The 26,927-nt window shown below is 42.1% G+C and overlaps 1 protein-coding gene and 1 long non-coding RNA gene across 2 annotated transcripts in view; both read left to right on the forward strand.

The window, feature by feature from the left end:
• Positions 1-26,927, forward strand: part of LOC148652366 (uncharacterized) — a 125,007-nt gene that overhangs the window by 54,853 nt on the left and 43,227 nt on the right. The window lies entirely within an intron of this gene.
• Positions 1,277-26,927, forward strand: part of abl2 (ABL proto-oncogene 2, non-receptor tyrosine kinase) — a 50,618-nt gene continuing 24,967 nt past the window's right edge. The window contains exon 1 of the mRNA XM_088599069.1: positions 1,277-1,793. Within this exon, the coding sequence (XP_088455195.1) occupies positions 1,586-1,793 (208 nt within the window). The 5' untranslated portion in view covers positions 1,277-1,585. The remainder of the gene's footprint in view (positions 1,794-26,927) is intronic.

Below are 26,927 nucleotides of genomic sequence, written 5' to 3' on the forward strand. Positions count from 1 at the left end.
TTTTTTGAGAACACTATGGATGCAGGAACTTCGTTGAAAGTTAAGACAGCGTGGTGTAACTCAACTGCTTTGCTTAGATGTACCCCATTAGGCTTGAAAGTGGGAGTTAATGAGTGGGGAAAGTTTTGCATGGTAACTGCCCATACAAATTACTGTGCTGTGTGAGGCATTTAGCAGGAAATATTCCATGCCAAGTACATCCTATAGAAAAGAAGGGGGGTGGAACCTGTCTAAATGCTGGGTTATGCTAGTTTACAAGAGTGCACTATGGGGCAATGTGCAATTAATCAGGTAGGGCTGGATTGCCTGTGCTAATGCTTAGAGACTTTTCACCAAAATAAAAGTGAGGAGTCAGGCTGTGTCTCTCTACTCACCTGTCTAGGTGCCAAGATGAGAAACATGTAATTAGAAACTCCTAGATTTATAAAGGGGAGGCATATTTATAGTTTAATGCAAGTGCACATTTTCCCTATAAAGCACTTAATGTTCCTTAGCTTACTTAGACCCTGTGTAAGTTTGTCTATATAAGGAGCCCTTAAACCTTAAGTTAGCATCCAAAGCTATACTCCTCCCTTTTTCCTGCACAGGAGTCTAGCAAGCAAAACCTTGATCTCCAGCTGTAGAAATATTTGAGTAGTTTTGCATCAACTTGCAAAAGCATGTTGGAAATTGATTTTATGTCTTCCAATAGAAAATTCACTTTCCTCATTTCCTATCCATAATCTCCTCTGTATATTGTAATTGTGTTTTATCTTTTTTTTTTTGTCATTCTGTAAAGTGCTTTGAGAAGCCACCTTTAAAGGTGCTATATAAAATACTTTATTTGTGGGGAAAAGTGTTTGGATTTCTATAGTTAACTCAATAGTATTCTACTCAAATACACTTTTCAGTCTTTGCCATGTCACTTTGTCTCCATGAATCAGTGGTGTCATTTTATAAGGTGTATTAAAAGGCATATTAATATTCCTGTGTTCACAGCTCGTCAATAAATTCTTATACAACTATGGTTAAGTAAAGCATTGCCTTTAGTGTCATGAAACCATAAGCACTCAGAAATAGTTCATATGTAAAACGGTGAGCATTCATATTTCATCATGATACTAAAACTATTTTGCCCACTTTGGAGTACGATTCACAGAACCCATTGAATCAATACAAAAACAATTTAAGATTTCTTAGCATCCGGTTACTATTAAACAACGCCCACTTAGGAGTGTCTGTTCTTTTTCCTTTTCCACCTAGCGGCTTGGAGGTCTTGGATTTTCCAGACGGGAGCTGGTGACTGAAGTCCCCCTGCAAAAGTGAACGCTGTTCTGCGGTAAAGATGGCGGCTGCAGAGGGGGCGCGTAGTGGCCGGAGGAAGACGGAGCGTCCCTGAAGGAGCAAGAAAACTGGGGCGAGGGAAACGAACGGCTCCGGGAAATCTGCTGACTGTACCTGGGTTGCTGGGTGAAAGGATTTCTTATATACTTTCGGGGAGGCTGGAAGAAGAGAATAAGGAACAGGCCGCTCCGTTCCTGTGGGATGTGAACCGGGAAGGGGGTGGGTTACGTCCCGTGGAAGAGCGCTACCGAGGTCTGGGGATATGGGACAACAGGTAGGCCGCGTCGGGGAGGGATCCTCGACCGGACCCCAGCAGCCGCAGTCTCAACAGCACCATCTGGTAAGGGCGAGTAGAGGAAGCGGCGTCGGGAGGAGACCACGGGAGACCGCTACCACAGGGACCCCGCCTGGTAGGACTACCGCTGTCAGCACACCGGATCCGGGAATCAATATTTTCACACAGCATTCAGGTAAGGTTATTAGAGGGCGGTAGAAAACGCCTCAGAAATGCATGCGAAAGAATACCTTTGCTGTTATTCAGATGTTTTGTCAAGGCGGTTTTCAGATGTGGTAAGCTATTACTACCCAAACGCCTCAAATCGCTAGTGTTTCTTTGTGAACAATGTTCAGTCGCGATGCATTAAAAAAAGACTATACAGGCGAGTTAAGTGTTTAGAGAGAGCCACTACAGCAGGTAGTGAGAGAAAATGTCTTTGAAACCAGTTTTCCTACACCGACGTGACAGCCCGGTCTAATTCTAGACGCCAAAGTAGAGTTTTTTAGGCAAGATCTCTTCATGAGGTTTTAAGTATATTGTAAGGCATTCCCTTTGCTTATCTTTAAACTAGCAAACCTCTCAACTGGTCGAATTTAACTGTCATTCCTTTTGCAAATACATATAGATTGCATTAAAACTGAGCCCGTTCTCCATTACATATCAGCTCCCCTAATGGTGTAGACTTCTCAACTGAAAACTGTTCACAGTGTCGTGACTGAGGATGTATGCTTCACTAAAGCAATCATCATACGGAGCTTCCTAATTAAATAATACGTCCGAGAATATTTATGAACAATAGACGGATTGAATAAACTGGAACTTTCTGTTAAGGGTCTTTCATCTGTTTGGCTTTAGCTATTTGACTTTGCATTCAGGCGGGGTCACACTAAAAGCAGTAACTCCGAACTGCAGCCATTCTCTCAATGCAAGAAGCGTCACTTGTTTTAATATAGAGCAATCAGTGTTCAGGATTTCCCAGCGCGTACAGTAGTGGAGAGAAAAGCGAGTCACTCTGTCGTTAGAGATTAGGTGCAATGAGTGCCATCGAGCCTGTGTGAATCATCCTAAGTGCATTTAGCGTCTGACGGAAATTGGGCTGAAAACTGTATATTCTCTACTCGATGAAGAGCCTCCTTCATTGCCCAACAGCTGCGCCTCGAAGTGTCAGTTCATTCCCTTTGTCAATACACTGCCGCTTGTTTAATAATGATCTTAAGGGCTGGGATGCAGTAGCTGACTCGTATTGGAAGCCTGCTCAAAAGCCTTCTTCGTTACTCTTGTTTATGCTGTACCAAAGTATAATTTCGTGGGCTTGTAAAGAAAATCTACACCAAGGACATGTTCCCGGCGTTGAAAACATTTGAGACGAGGTTGTGTTTTTTTTCGTCGCTGAGTACTAAAACGTGATCATTGTACTTAGAAAAGCTCTCTGAACAGTAAGCCACAGGTGAATGCAATACTTCTTTCTGCACTGCCGAAGTAAAGACACGTCCTTTACAAGTGGTTTTTCCCTTCTGAATGTTTGGCTGCCAATGAAAATTTGCTCCACGTTTAAGACAGCTGAGCGCACTCCATGAGTTTGGGGAGTTCTCCGATTTTGCTCATTGATTTGAGAGACATCCACTTTTAGAGCAGCGAAGGAGACGGCTCCGTTGATGGTTGATCTGACTGAGCAGAACCAGAACAAACATCCCAGTCTGTTCCACGTGCTTGAGTGCTATCCTTTTGGTAACTGTCATTGTCATTAATTCCTGAATGTGACAACGCTGAGTTCGTCCTTTTTCTTTAACACTCGCAAGAACTTTCATTGCTTGGTGGCCTTTCTTGTCCCAGCCATCTCCGAGATTTAATGATAATAATAATAATAATAATTAATAATTGCTTACACTTATATAGTGCTTTTCTGGACACTCCACTCAAAGCGCTTTACAGGTAATGGGGACCCCCCTCCACCACCACCAATGTGCAGTATACACCTGGATGATGCGACGGCAGCCATAGTGCACCAGAACGCTCACCCACATATCAGCTATTAGTGGGGAGGAGAGCAGAGTAATGAAGTCATAGATGGGGATTATTAGGAGGCCATGATTGGTAAGGGCCAATGGGAAATTTGGCCAGGACGCCAGGGTTACACCCCTACACTTTTCGAGAAACACCCTGGGATTTTTAATGACCACAGAGAGTCAGGACCTCGGTTTTACGTCTCATCCGAAGGACGGCGCCTGTTTACAGTCTAGTGTCCCTGTCACTATACTAGGGCATTAGGGCCCACATGGACCACAGGGTGAGCACCCCCTGCTACAAAGTGCTAAAAGTGTTTTAAGTGCTGCTACAATGTAGTTGTGAATGTAAGTTAAAAGGACTGTTAAAACATCTGAAAAACACTCGAGCTCAGGGTTCAGAATGTGGACATACTCAGGAGAAGATTAGAATGTTCTCTCTCATATGGCAGTGGTCTCTGTGCGAGGCGTTGACTGTCACAGAAAAGAAAGATTTTTCACCAAACACAAGCATAACATTTCTGGGTAAATACTGCATAGACAGTACTAATGGTGTCAACATTTGGGATATATTCATCCTTCATCTAATTTGCTTTCAATTGTAAACATTCCCTTTTCTTCCAATAATGACTCATATGACTTTAAGCTCTGAACGTGAGATTTCTGCACACAGTCATCTTATCTTTGGAGAGCCTTATTCACAATGTAACTGGCTCTGCCAAGCGGCTCAATTGGTAAAGCACAGGTGGGGAGCTGTGGTCCACAGATTGCTGGTTCAGATCTGGGCAGTGCCATTAGCTGACTGTAAGAGGACTTTCACAAGAGATGGTGCAGGAAATGTCTGGGGTTGGATTGTGGATATTGACATTTTTGATTATTCATTATCCTTTTTTAAGCAATAGGAAGAGGCAATGAAAACGGGGCCACTGTAATGCTTACATTTGTAGTAAAAAGTGTTGAATTCAGATTGGAAAAAGTAATAGTAGAGACATATAGTGATATTAATTGTTGGTTGCTACTGACATGCCATGCTTTGCTTACCTGCTTGAAAAAGAACGATTTTAAGAACAAAAAGCTGTACTCCTTTCAGCAAAGATGAATAAAGTAAAAATATCTGATACGTTTGGCTTTATCAAGCTTCTGGAAAATCTGGATGAGCAGATGATGAAGGCCATGCATCTGCTTCCCACTGAGCATGAAGGCAAGAAACTGGAAATCGAAGTGCATCTACGCTGAACACTAAAAGTAAAGGGCTCTTTACAGGAACAGTTGTGGTTTCAGAAAATATGTATCCAAATCCTATTGGGAATGTTTTTCCATTTATGTTCTTAACGTTTCGTGGTAGTTTTTTGATCAGCAGGTTCCTGGAACTCATGTGAGGAAGATAGGACAAATAGCCTCTTGTTGTTTTGGCACTGGTCTTCTGTGATATACAGATGCTCCTATGCATCATAATACTTTCTTAATCAGGACTCGAAGGCTTCAGCTGGGTAATTATCAAACCTTCTAGGCTCAGCTTTTTGTATCCTAACCTGTGGTGGCTAGGGAATTTAAAAATAGATTTACAAGCATGGCACAATTTCATACAGTTTGATGGCCTGGCCTGCAATACGATTCAACAGGAGTCCCCCACGCTGATGGCAAACCCTGCTTGTTCATCATTTTGAATATCATTCTGGAAAGAGACATACATGGTCATACTGTATATAGTGTTAAGTATGGTTCACGAAACTTCACTCCAAATATTTGGCACATAGACATCTTGGATTTCCAGATAATTGAAGTGATTTCATTATATCTGAGGAGGAGGAGGTGCTGTTCCTTTCACGCTGCCCTTTGCTCAGAAGGGAGTTTCTGCATCAATGGAAGTATTGCTTAAGAGTTAGAATGGGATGAGTCTTGCCAGTGCATCGAATAAGTTGTGTTTCTAAGAGACATGTTTAGTCTTTTTCTGCACTGTGCAGAGCTGCACAAAAGGTTGCCACCGGAGAGTGGGGCCTGGAAATGAGAAAACTCTCATTTTCATGTTTTCCATTGACAGTATCGTTTTTTGCAACAGCCCTTTTGTTATTCTGTGTTGCGGTTCAGTGTCAGATCCTGTGTGAGTCACATCGGTGCCTCCTGTGAAAGCTACCGGCTGGTGAAGCTAATAACACATTCCCAACATTTGAGGCATCGTGCTTCTGACTGATGAGCGCATTGTCCCGTTCATGAACATCACACGGAAAAACGCATGAATGAGAGCTAGATGCCTCTATGAAGGTGTCAGTCCCTGCAAACCATGCTAATTATGCTGATTTTAAAAAGTTTAGCGATGAGTAGCTGTTCCTTATAGACTTAAAGCAGGGTTGTGAGGATTTATGAAACTGGATGATTGTGCAGACTGTGCATATGGAAACAATGTGCACTGTGACAGTGCAGAGGCCCAAATGAAGTCCTGGTAGCCTTGTGTTGCCATGTGCTCTCATCCTTTGAAGCTTTTCCCAAAGTCAATCTAGATTATTCTGTATGATCATGTCTAATAAGCAAAAATAGGATTTTATTTAGGGTAAAAAATACTGCAATGTGTCAAAGACTTGATCCGTGGCCTAATTCCATAGAATTTGTTCAAATGCACACCCAATCAGATAAATATTAAATATATGTTATGTTTCATTTGTTTTCTGTTGCCTGTTTCAGTTTTCTCCATTTTAAATTGAATTATTCCCCCCCCCCCCTCCCCCAGTGGTGAAGACTGGCAGGCGGTTTCTAAGAATCAAAATGCAGACCTCCAGGTTCAGGAACAGTTCTTATCCCCAAGCAGTGCGTGTCCTGAATAGCTAACAGCTAAAAGCTAACTGCAAACTGACTGACTACAAGCCATGACCACAGACTGTTGAATATTGCATTTTTGCACTGCATACTGCACATTTTTTGGTTACTGTTGTCTTTTCTAAAATATATATATATATGTTGTAGGTTATATTGTGTCCAAGAAGATACTGTCTTTGCCCTACATAGTGCTTTAATTTATTTCTGTTAACCTGTCTGTTCAGTGAGAGGACAAGCACAGCGAAGAATTCCAATGTACTTGTTACACATGTAAACTTTAAACTGGAATTACTGTAGCATTACTTCTGTAGCCTCTACCTTGATGGCTGTTATAACAGCTGAGCAAGTTTACCATCTCATCCCATTTATCTCCTTTTTCTGCCCCCTGATAGATTCTAATCACTGCCCTTGATTGGAAAGCACTGGATGGAGGGGCATTACACTAAATCCTTGTGCAGCATTTTGGAGGTGGAGCTCTTTTACCAGGATTTGCTGCTCCAGTTCCCAGTGGCCAAACATAGATTTAAAAAGTACTATCAGGTGACAGTGGAAAAAGAAAGCAAAGTGCAGATGTTTACTTAAGGAATTATCACCCATTTTAGCAGGATGCGTCCGTACACCAGCACAGAAATGGTTCTCCAATCTTGTATCTGTCTGTGCATGTAATGTTCTTCGAAAAAGTTTGTTTGGATATTGCTTAAAAAATCTGGCACTGCTACCATTTTGTCATGCATGGCTGTAATACTAAAGCTGATGCATTTGGGTTCATGCTGAAATGCTACTTGAGATAGAATCCCCACTATTAGAGCCCGTTCTTCAGCAATGAGTCAAGGTGTTGTCAACCACCCTGATGGACATTGGCGAGTGTGACTCAGCCATGCAGAGCGATACGCTCATTGTTGTGGACAACAGATTATTCAGTGATCCAAGTGTGATGGTCTGGGCAGGCAGATCTAGTGCTTTTGTAGTGACTGATGGCAGTCTTGACTGCACTGGGTTGCCTTGATCAGGTGTGGGGATATCAATTGCTGCTCTTCCTGTGGGCTCAACATGCTGGGACATTTTGGCTGGCCATCACACACCCTCTTGCCATTTGTGCGACGTCCGCTTTCTTGCAGCGAGCAAATGTGACAGTTATGCCATGGATGCTCTGCTTGCCAGACTTGAGCTCCATTGAACGTTTGTGGGTTGAGCTGGGATGATGTTACGCATCTAGGGCTCAGAGACCAGGTGCTGCTCCAGGCTCTATGAGAAGAATGGGACAGAATCCTGTAAGACAGCGTGTGCAACCTGATGCAAAGGATACATTGCAGCTGTACATCTGATATAGTTTCCAGGGCTGGTTACACGTGCCTGTGACCTGTGACCTGTGACTTACACAGCAGTTTACCTGTTGATCAGCCATCTCAATGACAAATATGAATCAGCAGGATGAATTTACATATATCTTGTGTTCCTCGTGTTCAATTAAATTTCAGTGCACCTACAACAAAAAAGGATTCATTTTGTGATAATTCATGATTTTATTGCAGTTTGAAGAGTTTTGTTTTATGCTCAGCATGCTGTGTGGAAGGATTAATTGGTTGTGCATGAACTCTGCATTTAAGTAAATGTAAGGAATTAGACCAGTAGAATTTAAAACAATTGGTTTCACGGATCAAGGCAGTATGATGGATTTGATGCATGGCAGTGGATTTCTTACCCTATATACAATGTATTTATAATTTTAACACCAGTTCATGCACCCAGGTTAAAAGAATCCTCCCAAAATATATAATTCATTTTGTATCTTGGATATTGTGAAGGCACACTTTCCGCTGCAGGAATTTAAATTGGTACGAAATGGTTCTTTTGTAATTTGCAGTTGGCTTCACAAGTTTTGAGCTGGTCTTTGAATATACAGTAAACGAAGCACTAGTATGCAGTATTCCTTATTCCTCTTTCATTGGAACAGTGGTATTTGTACAGGAGGCTTTAGATATGGATACAATCCCATCCACTATAAATTAAATATCATATGGATTATTATTTGGTTGAAGTTGTGTATTTATTGAACTCGTGACAAGTATATTTTGCAGGAATGTTCATCCTTTCAGATTCAAAATTTGTAGGAGACATTCCAGCAGGTTACTCCTGTCATCTTCATTATTCTATCGCCTGATTGTATTATTTGCTGTAATTATTGTTTGAATTTAAAAAGTGTGATTTTCATTTGTTATGAATGCCCATATCTTTTTACCAATTTGAATCTTAAATCATTTTGCTAAGGAGCTCATTTAAGAAGCATCCATTTTTTGTGTTATAGAAACTTAGTACTGTACATACAGCCTTTAATATGGAATTAAAGCATTTTCAGTTTATTTTTCTGTGTTATTGGTTTAATCATGGATATCAACACATTAGCATTATGTCAAGTAGATGCTCCACAAAAAAGTAAGTGCAACCTTGGGTACTAGTGGATGCTGTGTGAGATAAAGGGCATGTTCCCATGAGGGCACTTAGCTCTACCCCGGTATCTGCCCTTTGGATGTGACACAAAATACAAGCTTATCAAATGAATCAAAAATAACTCATGTTTGAGTTTCTCCTGTAGCACCAGTCCTGTAGTGTCTGCAAGTTGCTTTGAGCGACAGTGTTTGTGAAATACTGTGTCTTTTGTTATTATCATGATCATTCTTGTTTTGCAATAACACTCAACCCCTCTAGCTATTAACACAGTATGTCTACCAAGAAAGGAAATGCAGCCTAATGTGTGATGATCACAGCTTTAAACGTAAGTGATTGGGGGATGGAGGTAGGTCAGTGGTGCACCATGAAGGTTTTGGTGTGGTGTGACACTGTATTGGCTCCACCATGGCTTTTCCTGCTAGCATGTTGAGAAGCCCTTCTGGAATCTGCCTGTGCTGGATCACCATTGAAAAGCAGTGCTGGCAACAACCAGACAAGGAAATGCTGATCAAACAGAAAAACTCCTGCAAGATCTCTATTGCGGACGGATGCAAATAAAATGACCTTGACATTGGCGACCTTTGGCCTCTCTCTTTCAGTTTCAGTGATGGATTGAGCTCATAGGAAAATCCAGAACAGCTCAATACTGCTGTTACATTGAAGGCGTTTATCGATCTTGGAGATGAATAATCACATACAAGGTACAGATTTAGCAATATTCGAATTCCAAAGTGTTAGCAATAAAAAAAAAAAAAAACAGATGTTGAAATGACATGCTTTGCACACAGCTGTCTGATCACCTTGTGGAAAATTCAGGGCCAGTCTCTGGACTGGCAGAACAGCTTCAGCGAGCAGAAACCACAAGGAACCAGACCTCTGAAGAGTCTCACATGATGCAACCTTGGCACTGTGAACCTCTTGAGAAGGCCTGTGTAAACAGAGCAGTGTTGCTTAACACCTTGTTGCGATTTGGGCTTTGGAGCAGTGTCTTCATTATCCACACATCTGTAACCTCGGCTCACTGCCTGTCAGTTCTCAGCACAATGGGAAGCAGTTTAGACGGATCCCGATCTTGGTGGGCTTCTTGTAAAACTGACTTAATGGAAATGATTTCATCCACATCTCTTCACGGGCTCCTTTTGAAAGATGTTAAATTAGACCAACGGCAAGAAAACTCTTAATTGCTGATTTATGGACCCATATGCGCTTGTTCTTCTGATCATTTTTTATTTATGGGAGGAACAGATCACCTTTTCTTACTTAGAAAGATGAAATGCTAATGTTTAATCAGTTTAAATGAATGCTGCCAAGTGCAGTCAGAATCTTGCAGACATAGTTTTATTTCCCTCTGCAAATTGACTATCATGTTGCTGCAAAATAAAAAAAAATGCAGTGAAAGCAGACTGCTACCATTCTCTGATGCATTGGTGCTTCAGGTTTATTGCTCTTCCTTTTTACTGTAAATCTTCATGACTTAATGACCTCGTCTGGGAATAATATGCGCATTAAGCATAATGTTTCTTTCAGGCTCTCTGGTGAAATTTCATGCCAGAGAAAACATTCTTGGAAAACAATGCACTAAGGACTCTTGCCTTGTAGGTGCTGCGCTGGTAATTAGCTTGAAGCAGTCCTGTTTGTGGGGCTGTGTTCAAGACGCACAACACGTTCAGACACGGCATGGGCTTTCCTGCTGAGCAACATACCCGAATTGTCCCCTGCCGATAGCACTGCAAGGAGTTGCACACACTGGCCGATCAGATACTGTGATCAGTCTGATTTGCTTGCGGTCAGCATCTGCATTTTGACACCAAAAGCTTAATAAACGTGCCAAAATATATATATATTTTCTTTTTTATTCTTTAGTGTAAGAAACACCTGTTTTGAACAGGATGCACTGACTTTGATTTGTAAAGCTTCGCTCTCTGTAATGCTAGAAGCTACTGTTTAATTCAAAGATGCAAACTCACCCATCCCACACACACTTGGATATGTAGTTTTGGAAACTTGTGGGACAGTTATGAAGATTGGCAGCGGTGTGGCCCCAGAGTGAAAATCAAGCATGATGTAGAACCGGATGATATGTCTGTGTCCCCCCATTAACCATAAGGGCTTGGAGGGCTGTTAATAAGACGGGCACTCATGTGGCCTTCCAGTTTTGAAAGTTCTCCATGCTAAAACTTTGCTCAGTCACCGTTAGGTTCCACTACAGGCATCCTCAGCATTAGCTCTTCCCTGAAGTTGAAATGAGCCTGTGGTTTAGAAAATGCTTATCTGTGCTTACCATGTCAACTGTGTTTTGATATTTTGAGCACCTGCATGCTTATCCAACTGAACTACTTGCGCCTTGTAGACACAGAGTTTACATCTTGGTGGAGGTGCTGGTTGCTCCGGTTCCCGGTTCACTCAGAGGGTCACTGTTTCCACGCCCCCCAAGAAAGAGAGTGAGGATGCCAAGTCAGGGGGAGTCGGCTTCTGGCGGAGTGCGTGTTCCAACAGGGAGGCATCAAGGGCTGAGGTGACTCACCTCGTCTTGTTGGCCCATCACGCCTGCCGCCTTTCTGCCAGAGCTCCTCGCTCCCGTTCCCAGGCAGAGCGCGCCTATGAACTGTCACACACACAAGCAGGAAAAAAACCCACACTTCCCTCTCAGACCACCCAGGCCTACAACCACACTGAAATGAGTCTTTGCCCTTTGGAGTTGTCATAATAATAAAAAAAGGACGTTCCAGTTAGAACCCCTCTTCTGGTGCGTGAACTTGGAAATCATTTCAAATATATTTGGAAAACAACATCCAGACACAATTGTATCTCTGTAAGCAGCATGAGAATTACTCTAATTGTCAGCAGCAAAGCAGTTGTCACCCCGTATTTTATAAACAAAGCGCATCAAAACTCCCTTTTAAAAATATGTTATGATTAAATACCATAAAATATAACATTTTGGATTCATTTCTAGTTTAACTCAGCCCTGTTTATACTTGGTTACACACCCTTCTTAACAAACCCTGTCCTCCTCCACTTGGTAATCATTACTCATCGTTCCATACATTTTACATGTTCCCCGCATTGGCCACTACGATCAAAGATATTCGTCTTTTAATATGCTGCAAGCTCAGCTGTGTTACAGGAGGGTTGGATCTTCCTATTAAGAAGTAGGATCTTCCTAATAAGAAGTAGAATGATTCTTTTTTATAGTGCCTTTAAATGTTATGCATATGAGGGCGACTGCATTGGCTTTATGTAGTTGATGGGAGGTGCCACCTCAGTCTTGTCGCAGTCTAAGTGAAGGAAATGTTGAGTCATCCAGGTTTTTATCTCAGAGGTCAAATTAATGTAGAAACAGCTACTTCAGTGTTGGGTTTAATATGGACAGTATTTTTACTATTGTCAGCATAGAGATGATCATTCAAATAATGGGATTTTAATGTCTGATCAAGTGGGAGCATATAAATGCTGAATAGCAGTGGGCCCAGTATGAAGCCATGGGGAACAACCAAGCTTACCAAACGCAACTTCAAAACCCAGAGAGAAATAAAGTGTCGGTGATCAGTAAGTTAAGAGTTGAACCATTTAAGAGCGATGTCAGAAACTCCAAACAGTCTCAAGATGGGAGAGTGAAATCCTCGAGGTTAACAGGTAAAGCAGCACTTAGGTCTAGGGGAATTATGATGGATGGAGAACTGGAATCAGCTGTCGTAAGAAGATCGTTAGTAACTCTAACAAGGGCAGTTTCTGTGCTGTGTTAATTGTCTGAAACCAGATTGGAAGGTTTCAAAGAGGATATTTGCAGTGAGGTTGTTGTTTATTTCTATTGCAACAGCATGTTCTTCAATTTTCACAGAAGAGGCAAGTTAGCTAGAGTACAAAAAGTGATGAAGAATCTAAATCTTGCCGAAACAACTGAAGTGGCCCTAGTCCTCTACTTTCCTCCAGTATAGTTCCTTGCTCCAGACTTTCGTAATTCACCTGGTCCCAGGCTCTGCTGACCCTTGTTCCGGCTAATTCAAACCCCTAATTAAGCTCGTAGTTTAATAATTAGACCTTTCTAAACCGTTTTCACAGTCTGTAGGCACCCTGCAAGTGGCAGGAGCCAGCAGCAGTTAACTAAATGTGTACTGGTACAAGAGGAGAGAGAAAAGTCCAGAAATGTTAATCTCACTTGTCTACAAAGAAAACAAGGTGCTCAAAATACCATGACATTTTCTCCCTTATCAGAAGAACTTGATGGGATACTTTGTTGGTTTTTGATTCCTTGCATCACTCTCTTTACTCAGCAGGAGTACCGTGGTTATTTTCAAACATGATCTAACAGATAAAACTTCAATTGTCAGGCTAAATTAGCAAAATATCAGAATTAGATCATTCCATTAGAGTGCTGGCATGGTAAAACAGGTTTCTTACTTTCACACGCAAAGTAAGGGGAACAGATGTATTTTTGTGTGAAAATACCTGTATTTACTTTACATTTACAGAAACATCTGTACATATATAAACATCTGCATACTGCCCCACATTGTTGATAGTTTTCCCTGAGGATGGAGCCACAGCTCCAGAGATAGTCAAAAGTCTGCCGTGTTTGTTGGTAACTGTATTCTCTCTGAAGCCCTTGAAACTACAACTTGAAGTGGTTTGGACTACGGAATCTGCCACCTATGAGAATGTGTGCACATTAAAAAGTGAGGTGTTAATGAGGTATAAACATTTGCTCCAGGCAGCAGTGCGATGTGGTAGTTGGTGCTCGGCACCTCTGACTGGAGGGTAGCAGGTTGCAGTCCTGGAGATATGATGTATACTCTAGAGCAAGGTGCTTTAAGGAAAAAGCCTTATAATATGTGTAATGGGAATAGGTTTCCAAGTTAAATAAGATTTGTTTCTCAGTTGGCATATGTAGTTCTATAGCTTTTCTTCTTTCCTGAAAAACCAGAACATCTGAGTGGAAGGTTTCCTTTGCCTTTGCTCATTGGTTAATTGGTTCTCTGTTGCTTTGTCCATTGCTGTAAAACTTTCTATACAATGTTGTTTTAAAATCCATTTTTGCTTTTAGAAGCTTTAGAAGGTCTTATTTTAAATAAATATTTTAAATAAATATAAAATCTGTATTGGATGTTTGTATGAAAAGTATTCCTTTAATGCTTCATCAGTAGAATGTGAAACTGATAGGTGGTGTGCCTTGTCCCTTTCCCTATTCTATGATTAAGTGATGATGCATATGAAAGATTCTGCCTTACCAGGGGAGTTTTTCTGTGTCTCCTTGGAGCACAAATTGTAACCATTTAAATGGGAGCTGAAAGACGATCTGCAAATGAGAGAGGAGTTGTTAAACTTCGCAGAAAGAACCTAAAGCTGGGCACGATATTTGAACAGAGCTCATCCTGCTAAGAAGCTGAAACAGATGACTTAAAGCTTGCTCAATGCAAAATAGCTCTTACTGTAATGAAGACTTGACAAAGCTCCAGTGGTGAAGCCCTATACAGTTACTTGCATAATCCACAAGGTGTCACCGTTCTCTTTCTTTTCTTTTGACCCAAAAGTAGCTTTTGTTTTGGTGTGATATATGACAGCCAAAGTGAAGGATTTTTGGCGCACACAGAAATCGTTGGACACTTCTACCATTGCTGTTTGATTCAGGAAATTCCCCTTAGTTGCTCTCCATGTGAGTGCTGTGTTAATGCAGCAGAGCCGTCCAACTCTTAGCTACCTCTGCATCATCCTCTAAATCTTAGCATTTTGTTAACCACACGATCTGAAACTCATTACTGTTCTCTGCGCTGAACACATGGTAAAGAAAGTTCTTCAGAATGGCTCACTATTTTTCTCCGCTGGATGGAATTCCCTGTTCCATCTGCAGAACATGCATGCCCTGTACTTTTTCACAGTCTGCTTGTTCAGCTGTGAAGATTTTTAACACAGCTGTTGAGTCTTGTTGATACTTTTATGTCCATGCTTGTCATTTTAGGAGATATTTTTTTGCGGGGGAAACACTTGGTATTTGTTGCTTAGTCGAGCAGAATCCTTTCAATGAGGGCTTGGCATGGTGATGTGACAGCACCACTGTCTCACGGCTCCAGGGACAGGGTTCAATCCCAATTTCAGATGTATGTCTATGTGGAGTTTGCATTTTTTTTCCTCTTTCCAAAGACAGGTTTGATAGGCTACCTTAAGCTGTCCCTTCCTCTTCAGTCCTGGGCATGCTGTCCAGCGGGAGAGATGTTGTGTGCTCCAAGTGCTTCTGGGATAGGTTTCAGATGACCATATCCCTTCCCTGTATAAGTGACCTTATATTTGGTGTGGTTTACAGTTAAAGTGCTTTGGCAAGGGAGCAGCACACAAGAACAACAGCAGTAATGAGCAATAATTCCTCGCATTTATATTTCATCACAAAAAATCCCAAAGTACTTTACAGACAGAAGGGTCCTGCCCAATCCACCGCTTAAGTGCAACACCCACCTGGGTGATGACACACAATGGGAGCTATTCTGTGTCAGCAGCCCCACTACACAACAGACAGGGAGACATTTAAGTTTTATTAAGGGGCAGCTTTAGGCTTGTATGAGCCTACACTGAAATTAAAACACACTGGGACTAACACGCCTTCTCTTTTGAAAAGTTTCCCCCGGATTCGATAGATCAAGATCAAGAAATCGGGACCTTGGTCTAAAGTCTCATCCGTCCACATACCGAATCATCCATTTTCTAACCAATTCAGGGTCTCCAGGGAGCTGCAGCAGGCAGCGGGCACCAGGCAGGGTACACCCTGGATGGGACACCAGTCCATGTCAGGGCACACAGACACAAAGACACACACACTCGCACCAAGGCTAATTTCCCCAGAAGCCAATAAACCTACCAGCATATCTTTGGGTTCTGGTAGGAAACAAGGGCACCTGGAGGACACTCGCAGAGATACGGGGAGCATATGAACCCAGGGCCCCAGTACTGCAAGGCAGCAAAGTAACCACTGCGTCACTGTCGCCCCCACTGAATCATTGGATTGAAATTCCGGTTCGTAGGGAAGAGCACCACCAACTGGTCTACCAGCACCCCTTGGAGGTCCCCCACCCCAATATTGACCAGCTCTGTCCAGTGGAAACACTGCTACCAGTTAATCCAAAGAGTAACCTCAGGAAATATTGTCAGGTCCACAATATTGATCTGTTTTTTCTGATGCTTTTGGTTAGAAACATTGCAATTGTAAGGTTGTTGACTGTATTCTTGTATAGGTATTTCAATTTTAATGAAGGTTTTTTTTTTTTTGGTCTGGTACTTGCACCTTTTATTAGGTGAGAATATTCTGCTTTTCTTAAAAACAAATGTGATTTCTGAGGTTTTGGACACACTGGCCTATATAATATTGTAAAACAGTTTCACTGCATTATATAAATAGTCCTTTTTTCTTATGTAGCTAAATGAGTAAAACTGTGGGGAAAGGTATGGTTTCCAGTTTTTTGTTCTTTTGGGAGAACTTATTTTGCAAAAAAAAAGCCAGAGAATATTTAAGACCCTAATATGGCATTTTCTTTTTTTTTCTCAAACTTATCAGTTTATTGTATGACTCGCAGCCAACACGGTTAATGGTGTCTTCTCTTAGTTCTTAATAAATGGAATCTGATATTGGTGTATATGAAAGACTGGGTAAGAGTGTCCAAACGTTTGCTTCAACAGAAAGCTGATTTCCCAGCCATATTCATAATCCCAGCCACAGAAATCTCAAACCCCTTCACACTGGGTATGTTTTATCCATTCTGGCATTTCATGAAAGGGATAATACATAGGGAATATATAATAGAGACTTCTTTCTATTCTGCTTTCTTATCTACACAAGCCTTAAAATAAAGGCAGCCCACTAGCCTGTCTCCAGACGGATGGTGAAAGACACTGTGTACGTGCTGGAGAGGCAAGAGCCTACTTGTCTCTCACCGGCGGGTGTAGGATTGGGATAAATAGCCGCTGCCTGTTTAGTTGTTAGGTGTGAACAGCATGGGATGGGGGCTAATTATGGTTGCTTAATCTCGAGAAAATCCTCAAGGGTTCCTACACACCTGAACTGTAGCCAGGAGGTTAAAATTTCACTTTCCTTCACCTCCACGCATTTAAAGGAATTAAATTGGCTTGCAGGCAAATGGCACTGCACAGTATGTCCTGGTGGCTGTTTTTTAATTGTTCATTTTTATGAAAAACCCACCCAATGGGGAATCAACCGGCTTTAAGACGTAGCTGGGACCACCTGCTCAGGAGAGAGCGAGAGTGCTGGTCTTCCTCTGCGCAGCGCCTGACTGGTGGAGCTGCCGCAGTCAGGTCCCGGGCAGTGTGCAGTAGTCCGCGTCGGCATGGTCGTCCTGACCGCCCGAGCTCAGCGCTGCCCCCAGTGGTGCTCGGGCTTGGTGCCCCACCGCTGGGCGAATCCCGGTCCCAGCTGGCTGGAGACGGTGCCGTCTGGGCGTGGAGCTCAGCTTGCCGTCCTGAATGCTCTTTGTGCACACCCGGGTCTTTTCATGCCCAAACATAATTCTTTTAGCTCGGGAAAATTCCCAATGAGCGTGAGAGAGCTAGAGAGCTGCTTTGTAGGGAGAAAAACCCTCTTTAAGTGGGTTAGGTTAAGTGCACATTTCGGGTCATTTAGTTTTTAACCCGTCGTTCAGAATCATCTGTGCACCAGTGAGTTTCTGCATTGCGTTTTTCAGAGTGCTTCCCAGTGTATATATTCTACAGGGGAATGAGACCTCGGTAAAAGTGCCTGCTGAGATTTGGCCAGAGAGGAAATCCTTGTGTTGGGGATAATCCTCCGGCTTCATCCTTTCCACTTTTAATCGGATGTGCATTGACCTTAATCTCCCATTCACAGTCCTCCCTTTTCTTTCTCGGGCTTCTGCAGTCTGTTTTTCTTATCCCACCAAAAATGAAAAAAAAAGTCACGTGATTCTTGTATGTTTTTGACCATTGTGGTGACTGTGTGGATTTGATAACTCTCAGCAGCCTTGGCAGTAAGCAGTTCAGCATGCCTGCTGTCATAGACATTGTCTTGGTAGCACAATATCCACGCGGCTGATATAATCTTAGCAGAGTGGGTGTTTTAGTTGAACACTCTGCAAAATTAAACTGCAGCAAATCCTTATTAACTACGTCTGAGTATAATAGCAAAATCCCTAGAAGTGTGACCCAGGTATTTTAAATGCAGAAGCTTCTCGCTTGATGTTTTCTGCCACTGACCTGCTGGGACTGGTAGGATTAGATTGTATTTGCTTTGCATATTTGTCTTTTTTGTGTCTTGGGCCCTGGGGACCCTCTGTCAGTTCTGCATTTCATTCCTGCTGTGACTCTTAATTATTTATGCATTTCGATCTGTTTCCCTAAGTGGACTAGATCTGTTCCACTCAGGTCTTGATTTCAGAATTTATATTCACAGTGTTTCCATAACCCAGTTTCTTAAATTCTGGACACTTAGCTCTTGAAACAACAAGCCTGAATGTTCAGAACACTGAAACCCTACATAGTACTGGGATCATGGTTATTTTAAGCCCCATCCCACTTGCTAAGAAGTTTCACATGGGAATACGGTAAGATGAATTAAGGCAAAAAAAGGCAAACAGTGTTAGGATCAAACAATCTTTTATATTTCAAAGTGTCAAATTTAAATGAAGGGATAATATGTTAACATTTTACAATGTAGTAGTAAGAAATCCTTTGCCACATTACAATGCTCTGGAAATAGGCCTGCAAAGAACAATCAGGAATGTTCCACATTGACAGGCTAGACAAACAGAATCTTTTTATTCCTGAATAGAATAGACTTCAACTGAACCCAATTCATCTGTTTCAGCACAGCTTTTACAGGGAAACATAAACCAAAGGACACAAGTAGAAACTAGGGGAATGGACTTTTTTAAACACAGGATAATGGAAACTGAAACAAGCTACCCAGCCGTAATGTCCCACTAGTAGGCTAGACCCACTTAGTGCTCTCCATTGATTTACATTGTTAAAACAGAACTGGCGTTTTAAGCCCATGCTCTCTAAGGTTGATTCTCAAGTTTATCGCTTAAATTCTTTGTAAATACATGTTGTGAATATCCTTCTTTTAGCGGAATATATTTGTACCCAAGATGTAATGGCTGTGTCTCCTTTTAAAGTGTGACTGTGCCCTTTTTTCATAAAATGTTAATTACGTGTCCAAGGCCTAGAAAAATCTAGTTAAGCTGTTTTTCCAAGTAGCGTCACGCTCAGGATGCTGCACATATATTTAGCCCCATTTTTAATACGAGTGAGAGAGTGTGGTGGGTAGTTATCGCCTACATCACCTAGAGTGACATCACTTAGGAAAAACAGGTTTTAGTACTGTTTTTGCACTGCTAATTTATAGGCTACATTTACAAAACCATATGCAAGTCCTTCTTTTACTTCTTGCGTTTTTCTCTGATTCTTGAACCTGCAATAATTGTATTATCTGCAGGTTTTATTTTAGTCTTAAAATTCCCTCATGCAAGGGTGAGAAATTTCTATTTTGTGCTGAGTGGATGAACGTTTTAGACTGCATAGAAAGATATTATAACCCAGCAGAACTAGAGATCAGTTCAAATTCCCAGGTTCTATGTGTTCTGTTCTAGTAGTAAAGTAAATTTAGTAGTTTTACTTTATGCAGTGCCTAGAGTACATCAGCCTCCCACTATTTATGTGTGTTACCATATAACAGAATATATATTGCTGGTATTATTTCAGCCAGCTTGTTCTGTCTGAAGATCCAGCTCGGCTGCTGCTGGAAAACTGCCCAGGAACTATTCGCAGTTCCAGGCATTTTTCCATAACATTACCTTGTGGTAACAGTAAATTTAAAGTGTTCGCTGTGCCCATTCTGAGCGCTAAGCTTCCTGCCGAGTCTTGTAAGGGCGGAGTCAGATGTACCCTGATAGCTTGCACACTGCAGATCAGCAGACACGTCATGGGCGTACGGTTATTTAATTCAATCGGAAAGCTTCTCTTTAGCTTTAATCTTTAAAATCTTACAGCTTTGGTTTTCGTCTTCAGCATGTTCCTTTGCGATCGTTTTTTTTAACGCGGCACAGCACCGTAATGAGAGGGCCCGTGGTGAGACCTTTGAAGATGGGCTCTTAACTTCGGAGACTGCAAAGTCAACCCCCCCCCCGATGTGTTTTGGTAACAGGAGTGATGTAAACGCACCAGGAGAAACATTTTGATCCTTCTTAAAAGTGATGTGTTGGTTACTCAGACAGGGTGGAGAGTTTGTGCAGGGTTGTGTGTGTGATTGCGCAGGGAGCAGCCAAGTTGTTTAGGCAAGAGCTGGTCTTTTATGACATGTAATTTGAAGTACTTCTCTGGGACTGTTGTGTCTTGTTTCTGTGGAGAACACCCTTTCATTGTGCTTTGCCTGACCAATTGATGCCTGTGTTAAATCTTTGATGATATCCTGGAGATTGTTTTGCTGTATTTAATAGCGGTAGGATCGGCTCTTCCCCTTTGTTTTCGGAAGTCTTTCGAGTGTTAAGTGTTTTAGATGAACCCCCCTTTCATTTTCTTCAATGAAACAAGAAACGACAGAACCAGCTTGAGGGGATGAACTAGTAGCTCAGTGCACATTAGTTTTGAAACCTATAAAAGTTTCTAGTTTTTATATAAAACTATAAAAGCATTTTAAGCTACACTTTTCATAGTAACTTGAGAGCTTTTGGTCACGGGCACTTGACTGTCATGTCAGATATAGTGTAACTAACCTCCTCCTTTGTAAGAAGATCTAATAGAGGAAAGTTATTTGGTCTCCTTTTAGCCCAACACGGATGCTGGCGTTTGTCTGTTTTAGCACTTGGAGGTCCTCTGAGTGGGCGAATGTTTTATGTGAGAACAGCTATGTCATCTATTGCAGTATAGGTGACATGCATAACCATGCAATTATCTGAATGGTGTCTAAATTTTAAACATGACAAAACTTCTCCTGAGTGTATATAAGCCAGTGAAGGACAGGTGTGAAAATTCCCGTCCTGGAAGGGGGCAATCTCAAGGCTTCTTTTCCACCCAGGCTTTGATTTTTGTCCTACCTATACCAGTTTAACTTCCGTCTCCCAGTATACTACATCATCAGGTCCTGTAGGCCTGTAAGACCTGCTGGCTTGCAGCCCTTGAACTCTTCATAAGTTGGGTGTATAGTTTTCTAAACAATTGAGATATTCAGCATGTAAGGACTATTACAGTCTTGCAGGTTCTGTGGAATTTGTCATGTTGTTTAGGGGTGACTGGTGCCCCTGGAATGTTTCTCATTGCCGCAGCTGCCATGCCCTTCGTTACTTTGGATTGCACTGCAGTGTGCAGTGTCCTGTCTGCATGCCCCATCCCGCAGGGCTGTGCACGTTTTCAGACTGTTGGAGCACCCTTCTGTCTACACAGCACGTGAATAGTCCTCAGAAACATCCCGTATCTCTGCTAAGCACTTTCAAGCAACTGGTCAAAGTGTGCTTGAGAAAGTAACACAAAGTACATCACATGCATTAAACCCCTGACCTTTTAAGCTTAGCTCATTGACAGATCCCATAGAAAATGTGCTGTAATTTATAGAAAGCTGTGGTTTTTAAGCCTTTAAGACACTTTCCTAGGACAGTAGCCAGACTGAAAGACTGCACCAATTACAGAACTGCATTATCTGGTGATCCACTATCTAGATTGCGGCACTGCTAATTACTACATCATGTAATGAGGGAAAATGGATTAACAGATTGAAGTATTTCTCGTCTACCCCAGTACAGAATTGTTTTTAGATTTTTGTATGAGCAGGGTATTCACAAAGGAGAACACCTTGGAATTATGACTATAACATTAGTGCTGATGATTTCTTTCAAGTTAAATAATAGACATCCTGTATTTGGAGTCTAGTGAAATATTTAGTACACTGCCCAGGGAATTGTAATGAGCCAGATAAACAGTATAAATTATAAATATATTTTAAGCCCATTAGATTCTTTAAGAGTTTGATTTGAGTGGTTAAAAAAAGGAGCATCAGGGGCTCAGGAGACAGAAATAGGTCGTCCCTGTGTTTTAAGATCAGTGGATGTACTTTTCAACAGCCCATTGTGGCCAGAACTGTCCAGTCAAACCTCAAAGAACTCTTATGTTATTATTAATACGTGTAGTCCAAAGCATCCATTTGTATCCACTTAGCGATGGTTTCGTTCCTGGAGCAATCTAAATGAAGTAACTCAAAGTGATGTACCCAGGATTTGAACCCGCAGCCTTCCAGTTATGAATTCCAGGAACTTAACCACGCCTCCGTGGTGCTGCGTGTTTCCTTGTAGTCTCTTTCAGGGGTGCAGGGGTTTCAGTGTGACTTGAGAGTTGCGTCCCTGGTTTCAGTGTGACTCGGTCGTCGCTTGCACATCCCCCAACCCCTGAAGCAGCAAAGCTCACGGCAGCTGAACACATCTGCTAAACCAGAAGACTGGCAAGTGATCCAGCCTGTTGTGCAGCTTCTTGGGCACTTCAAGTGATGGCCCTTGTAACAAGCAGCACCTGATGAGCCCTCAGGTTCATGCTGAACTGATCAATACTTGATGGTCTCACAATTGCAGTGGCATAAAAACGAAAGCAAATGTCAGTTCAGTTTTTATGTTAGGAAACGGAAAGCAAGTTTGCTTAATCATAAGCGACTGCAAGTCATCGTAAGAGTTCATTTATTGGAGCTCACTATTTTTAATTGATTAAGCCTTTTTTTTACCCTGTTCTATAAGACCGACAGCAGTTTCCTGAAGTGTACAAGATGCTTCATCTTTTGAATTCCAGCTGTACAAACATGTACTCGACAAAAAGCTGGTTGTTTCACATGCACTTCAGTAGCAGTAAGAGTTGTGCTAATCCATACTGCAGCACTCTTACAGATCAGATTGTGCAACGGATGCCGTCATCTTCCTTAACCTTACAGCAATCCTTACCGCTATGCCACAGCATTCCTCTACCTTGAATTAATCAGTTAAATGCATCTTTACAGTTGGGTTTTGTAGATGTTTGTTCTTGAGGTTGAACACCTCATGACTTGCAATAAAAATTGACATGAAACCCGAAATGTTTACAGCAACATTTCAACAGGGTTTGGCAGAATCAGATTATGGTCAGTATTAGTAGTAGTTGCACTGGCCACTTTTTCTAAACTGCCTGTGTAAACCCTAAAGGTTTATTGTGGTGCACCATCTGAAATGTGGAGTACAGAGTATTTAGGCATAAGGAAATCATTGCAAAACAGAGAATGGTGTTAAAGCATTATGGGAAACCCCATGAGACTTTTCATGAGTTTATGGGGTAAAATGAGAGAGGACCACATCTCTCTTCGTAAGGGAGAGACCTGATTTTCTGTACTTGCTTAGCTGGTCGGGTTCTTCATTTAGTGAACAACATGGGTCAACAGTTGTGTTTACTACATTGGTCAAAATGCTGCGTTTAAAACAGAATAGCACAAGCTATAGTCAGCGATTATTGAGCACTGTATTCTTTGTTTCAGGAAGGTGTTATTGCAAATCCAAAATGACCAGAAGGACTTAATCAGTATACTTGAAAGTCTTTCAGTATTTCCAAGTAATCATTTTCAATGATTTTTATACACAAGAAATGACCATATACACAATTTGGCAGAAGCTACATGAAATAATAAGGATTAACCTTAAAGATCTTCATTGTTTTTAAAGGACCCGTGACCTTAAAACAGAAACAGTAATTGTGTGTGCTTTTCATTGTTATTAAAAATAAAAAGATAATCCAACCTGCGTGGACTGTGTGGAGCAATCTACCCAGCCAGATACCCTGGATTCTCTCAGAAAACTGCTGGGTGAGATCCTTGAATCGATTAGATACTAGCAACTAAATTACTTAGATAAGCTAACTTGCATCCTCTCATTTTAAGCCTAAATATTTAAAGAAAAATGCAAAAATTGTCATGATGACACGATTCCTTCTGACATTTATTGAACTGCTGAGTTTCAACTTTAGTTCTAATTGCAACCTAGCTGATGGGTGGTGGTGATCACTTGTTCCAAAAACTCTCAGATTTCGTTATTCTTATGACCCAATCTAATCTCCAGTTTATCTTTGAGCTTTGGGTAGGTTTCACCACATGTGGCTAGAGTGCACGTGACAAATATTTCTTCATCCTACAACAGCTGTGCACTTGTATGCTGTCTGAAATGGATCGAGATATTCAATTGTAAATGGTATAGAAAATGCAGCCAATGCTGCATACGTTCCTTGTAATTAAGACGCGGAATGTCTCCAAATTAGGACACTGTGCCTTAGAAGCACTGCTTACGATGTCCAGGGAGGTGTTACTCATCAACAGGCTCTAGCTTCAGAAATGTTAGAGCGGCAGTGGTCAGTTTTAATTGGTGTGAAGAGTGTAGGCTCCAGGAACTCTATTTTAGCGCTGCTCGTTTTATATGTTCCTCATGCCGCAGACTGGAGTACAGTTCTGTGTGGGCAAGCATCCGACCGCATCATGAGGCCACTACCTGAAGTAATTGTTCAGTGGGCGGGAGAAATCTGTAATGTCTGCGTGTCTGGGCAGGGAGAACCTACCTCCACAGTGCTGTGAACTGTAGCAGGCCTGGGAAAGGCTCTCCGTTCGGTCTAAATCCTGCCCCTGCTCAGCTTTTAATTAAGGCGCCCTCGGTCTGCAACACTGTCTCTTGCAGTCATCTTCCTGGGGTGGGTGACTGTCCAGGCTTCTCCTGTGCGCAACCAAGTTCATCTGGATTTTGGAGGAAACCCTGCCACAGGGTCACAGGGGGCAATGGTGAAGGCTACAGCTGTATGAATCGATCCAGGACATTTGGAAGTCAAATGATGAAACTGTAGTGAAAACAACATTCGTCTGTGTTTCCCAGTTATGCGAGGCAACCCTTAAAATTCCAATTGCTTAGTCATTTGGTCCATTTTAGTGTTTTACAAGATGCAGTTGTTGTAATGAATCCAACATGAAGCATATTATAATGACACAAATCAGACTTGTTTCAAGCAAAATAAAGATCTTAGAAGGTTCAGTGCCAGAGTCTGCATTGGCTACAACCTAACATGGGTCAGACAGGAGTCTTTTGCTGTTCGCCGTCTTTGTACAGTGTGTGCTTTGTGATATGAGCATCTCTTTGTGTTGTCTGCCCGTATTTCAGCTGCCACATACCCAAGGCACACCCCACTGACAGCTGCTGTAGTCCTAGAGAACCCCAATGCTTGGGGGAGCTGGGGCGTGGGGGAGGGTGGGGGTTACTCAATAACTCTATTGAGGCGAGACGGGGCCTGGTAAAGATCGACTGGGCCTCAGCTGTCGGGGTCTGGACCCGTGCCTGCTTTTCACACCCAGACACAACGTCAGATAAGCCCCCTGACCGTGACTCCGTTCAGTGCTGGAGTAACCCCGAACAAAGCACCACAAAAGGCAAAAAGAATAATGCCCAGAAAGGCTTGAGGTAGCTTTGCTTGGTGTTCCGCAGGCTGCTGATTTTGATTATGTGAATAGATATGCAGATGGACAACTGTTTCTTGGCCTCAGCCGCTGAATAAAAATCTTACCCCAATTGCTCGGGGAAGGGAATTGAAAAGTTCATGACTCCAAGCGTGCAATACAGTATGTCAGTGAGACTGTGTGGAGTCCACTCAGAACCTGTGTGGGTGCTTTAGTGAGAGGATGGGTTGGTCCCCCACTTTTAACTAGGAGAGTAAATTCTCAAGCCTCTTCTATGTGTGCCGTCTGTGGTTTTGGTTCTAGCCGTTTTGAGATCAAACTGTCTTGGTGCCAGTTCCAGCAGTGTCTGTCATTTCTCAGCGTTCTGTCGCCTGTCTGCCATCCTGTGCTGGAGTAGTGTTTCTTCGGTGACGGACTGAGGCTTGACAAAGGGCACTGTGTCACTGACTAAACAGCCCCACATCTGCTGCGTAGGCTGAGCAAAAGAGAGTGAGAGGGGCCCTTGGTAATCTGTGCTGCTCAGGACGGCCCTGAGTGAAGACAAAAGGAAGGCTTAGAGCTAAATAAAGTCTGTCCGCAAGCAGTCGTCCTTGCAGAGCACAGTACTCTAGCAAACAGGCAGAAACTTTGTTGGAGGAATCTTCAGCAGAATGGGCTCCTTGTTTTCTTGATGCGGGTTGATAAATCACCTTGTGAATCAAGATTACGGATTTATTTGCTTAATTGTAGCTCAAGAATTTTGAGAACACTGGGAAAGCTTTTAATGGAAGTGGATTGAAGCGACACCTGAAAGACTGATCAGATCGACCATTTCTAATTCAGAACTCAGAAGAGAATTGAAGTGAAAAACTGTCCTTTGAAAGTGATCATTCAAGATGAAGATGGATTGTTTAACAGCTGAACAAATGACATCATAAAACTAGCAGTCTTATTAAATATCGATTCACACTGAGCTGGCGCGTTGAATACAGGAAGGGGCGTCTTCACAATGTACTGGGAACTGTGGCTCAGCCACCTCAGCGGAACTGCTCTTCAGCGCGTTCTGTTCGGCACCAAAGGTGGGACATGCTTTAAATGTGTTTTTTTTCTTTTTTATTTTGATGTTGGCTTCTTCATTTAATCTCTGAACAATTAATAGAATTGAAGCTCCCTATTTGATTCAAGTCCAGGATGGATGTTCTGATAGGCTTTAGCCCCCCTGCTGTTATGCTGTTATGGTAACATATGGGTATTTATTGCCTTGTTGTATCTGGAAAAAGATTTGCTAATTAAATTAATGAATATCCACTACTTTTCAATCCTAATTCTGTTAACCAATTACTCATTGGTCCTACTAAGTGGTGGTTGAGATGTTTGAGTGAATTTACATAGGGAAGCAATTATCGTGTCTGATAATGTCTCCTTTGTCTTATATTCTTAATTGTGAGTTTTTCAGAGGATCAATCTCTTCAAGCTAGGATTCTTACAGGGAAGTGTTTTACAGTGATGCTGAAGCGGTGTTCAATATTAATTGTCTTGCAGTGGGAACGTGGTGTTCTCACTTCGTCAGTAATTCGTGACATTTCCAGTGCAGCTGGACACAAACAAGAAACTCGCCATCACTAGTTCTCATTGACTGGTCCCCCCC

This window comes from Lepisosteus platostomus, chromosome 11 (genome assembly GCF_059453375.1).
Source record: "Lepisosteus platostomus isolate fLepPlt1 chromosome 11, fLepPlt1.hap1, whole genome shotgun sequence".
Lineage (NCBI taxonomy): Eukaryota > Metazoa > Chordata > Actinopteri > Semionotiformes > Lepisosteidae > Lepisosteus > Lepisosteus platostomus.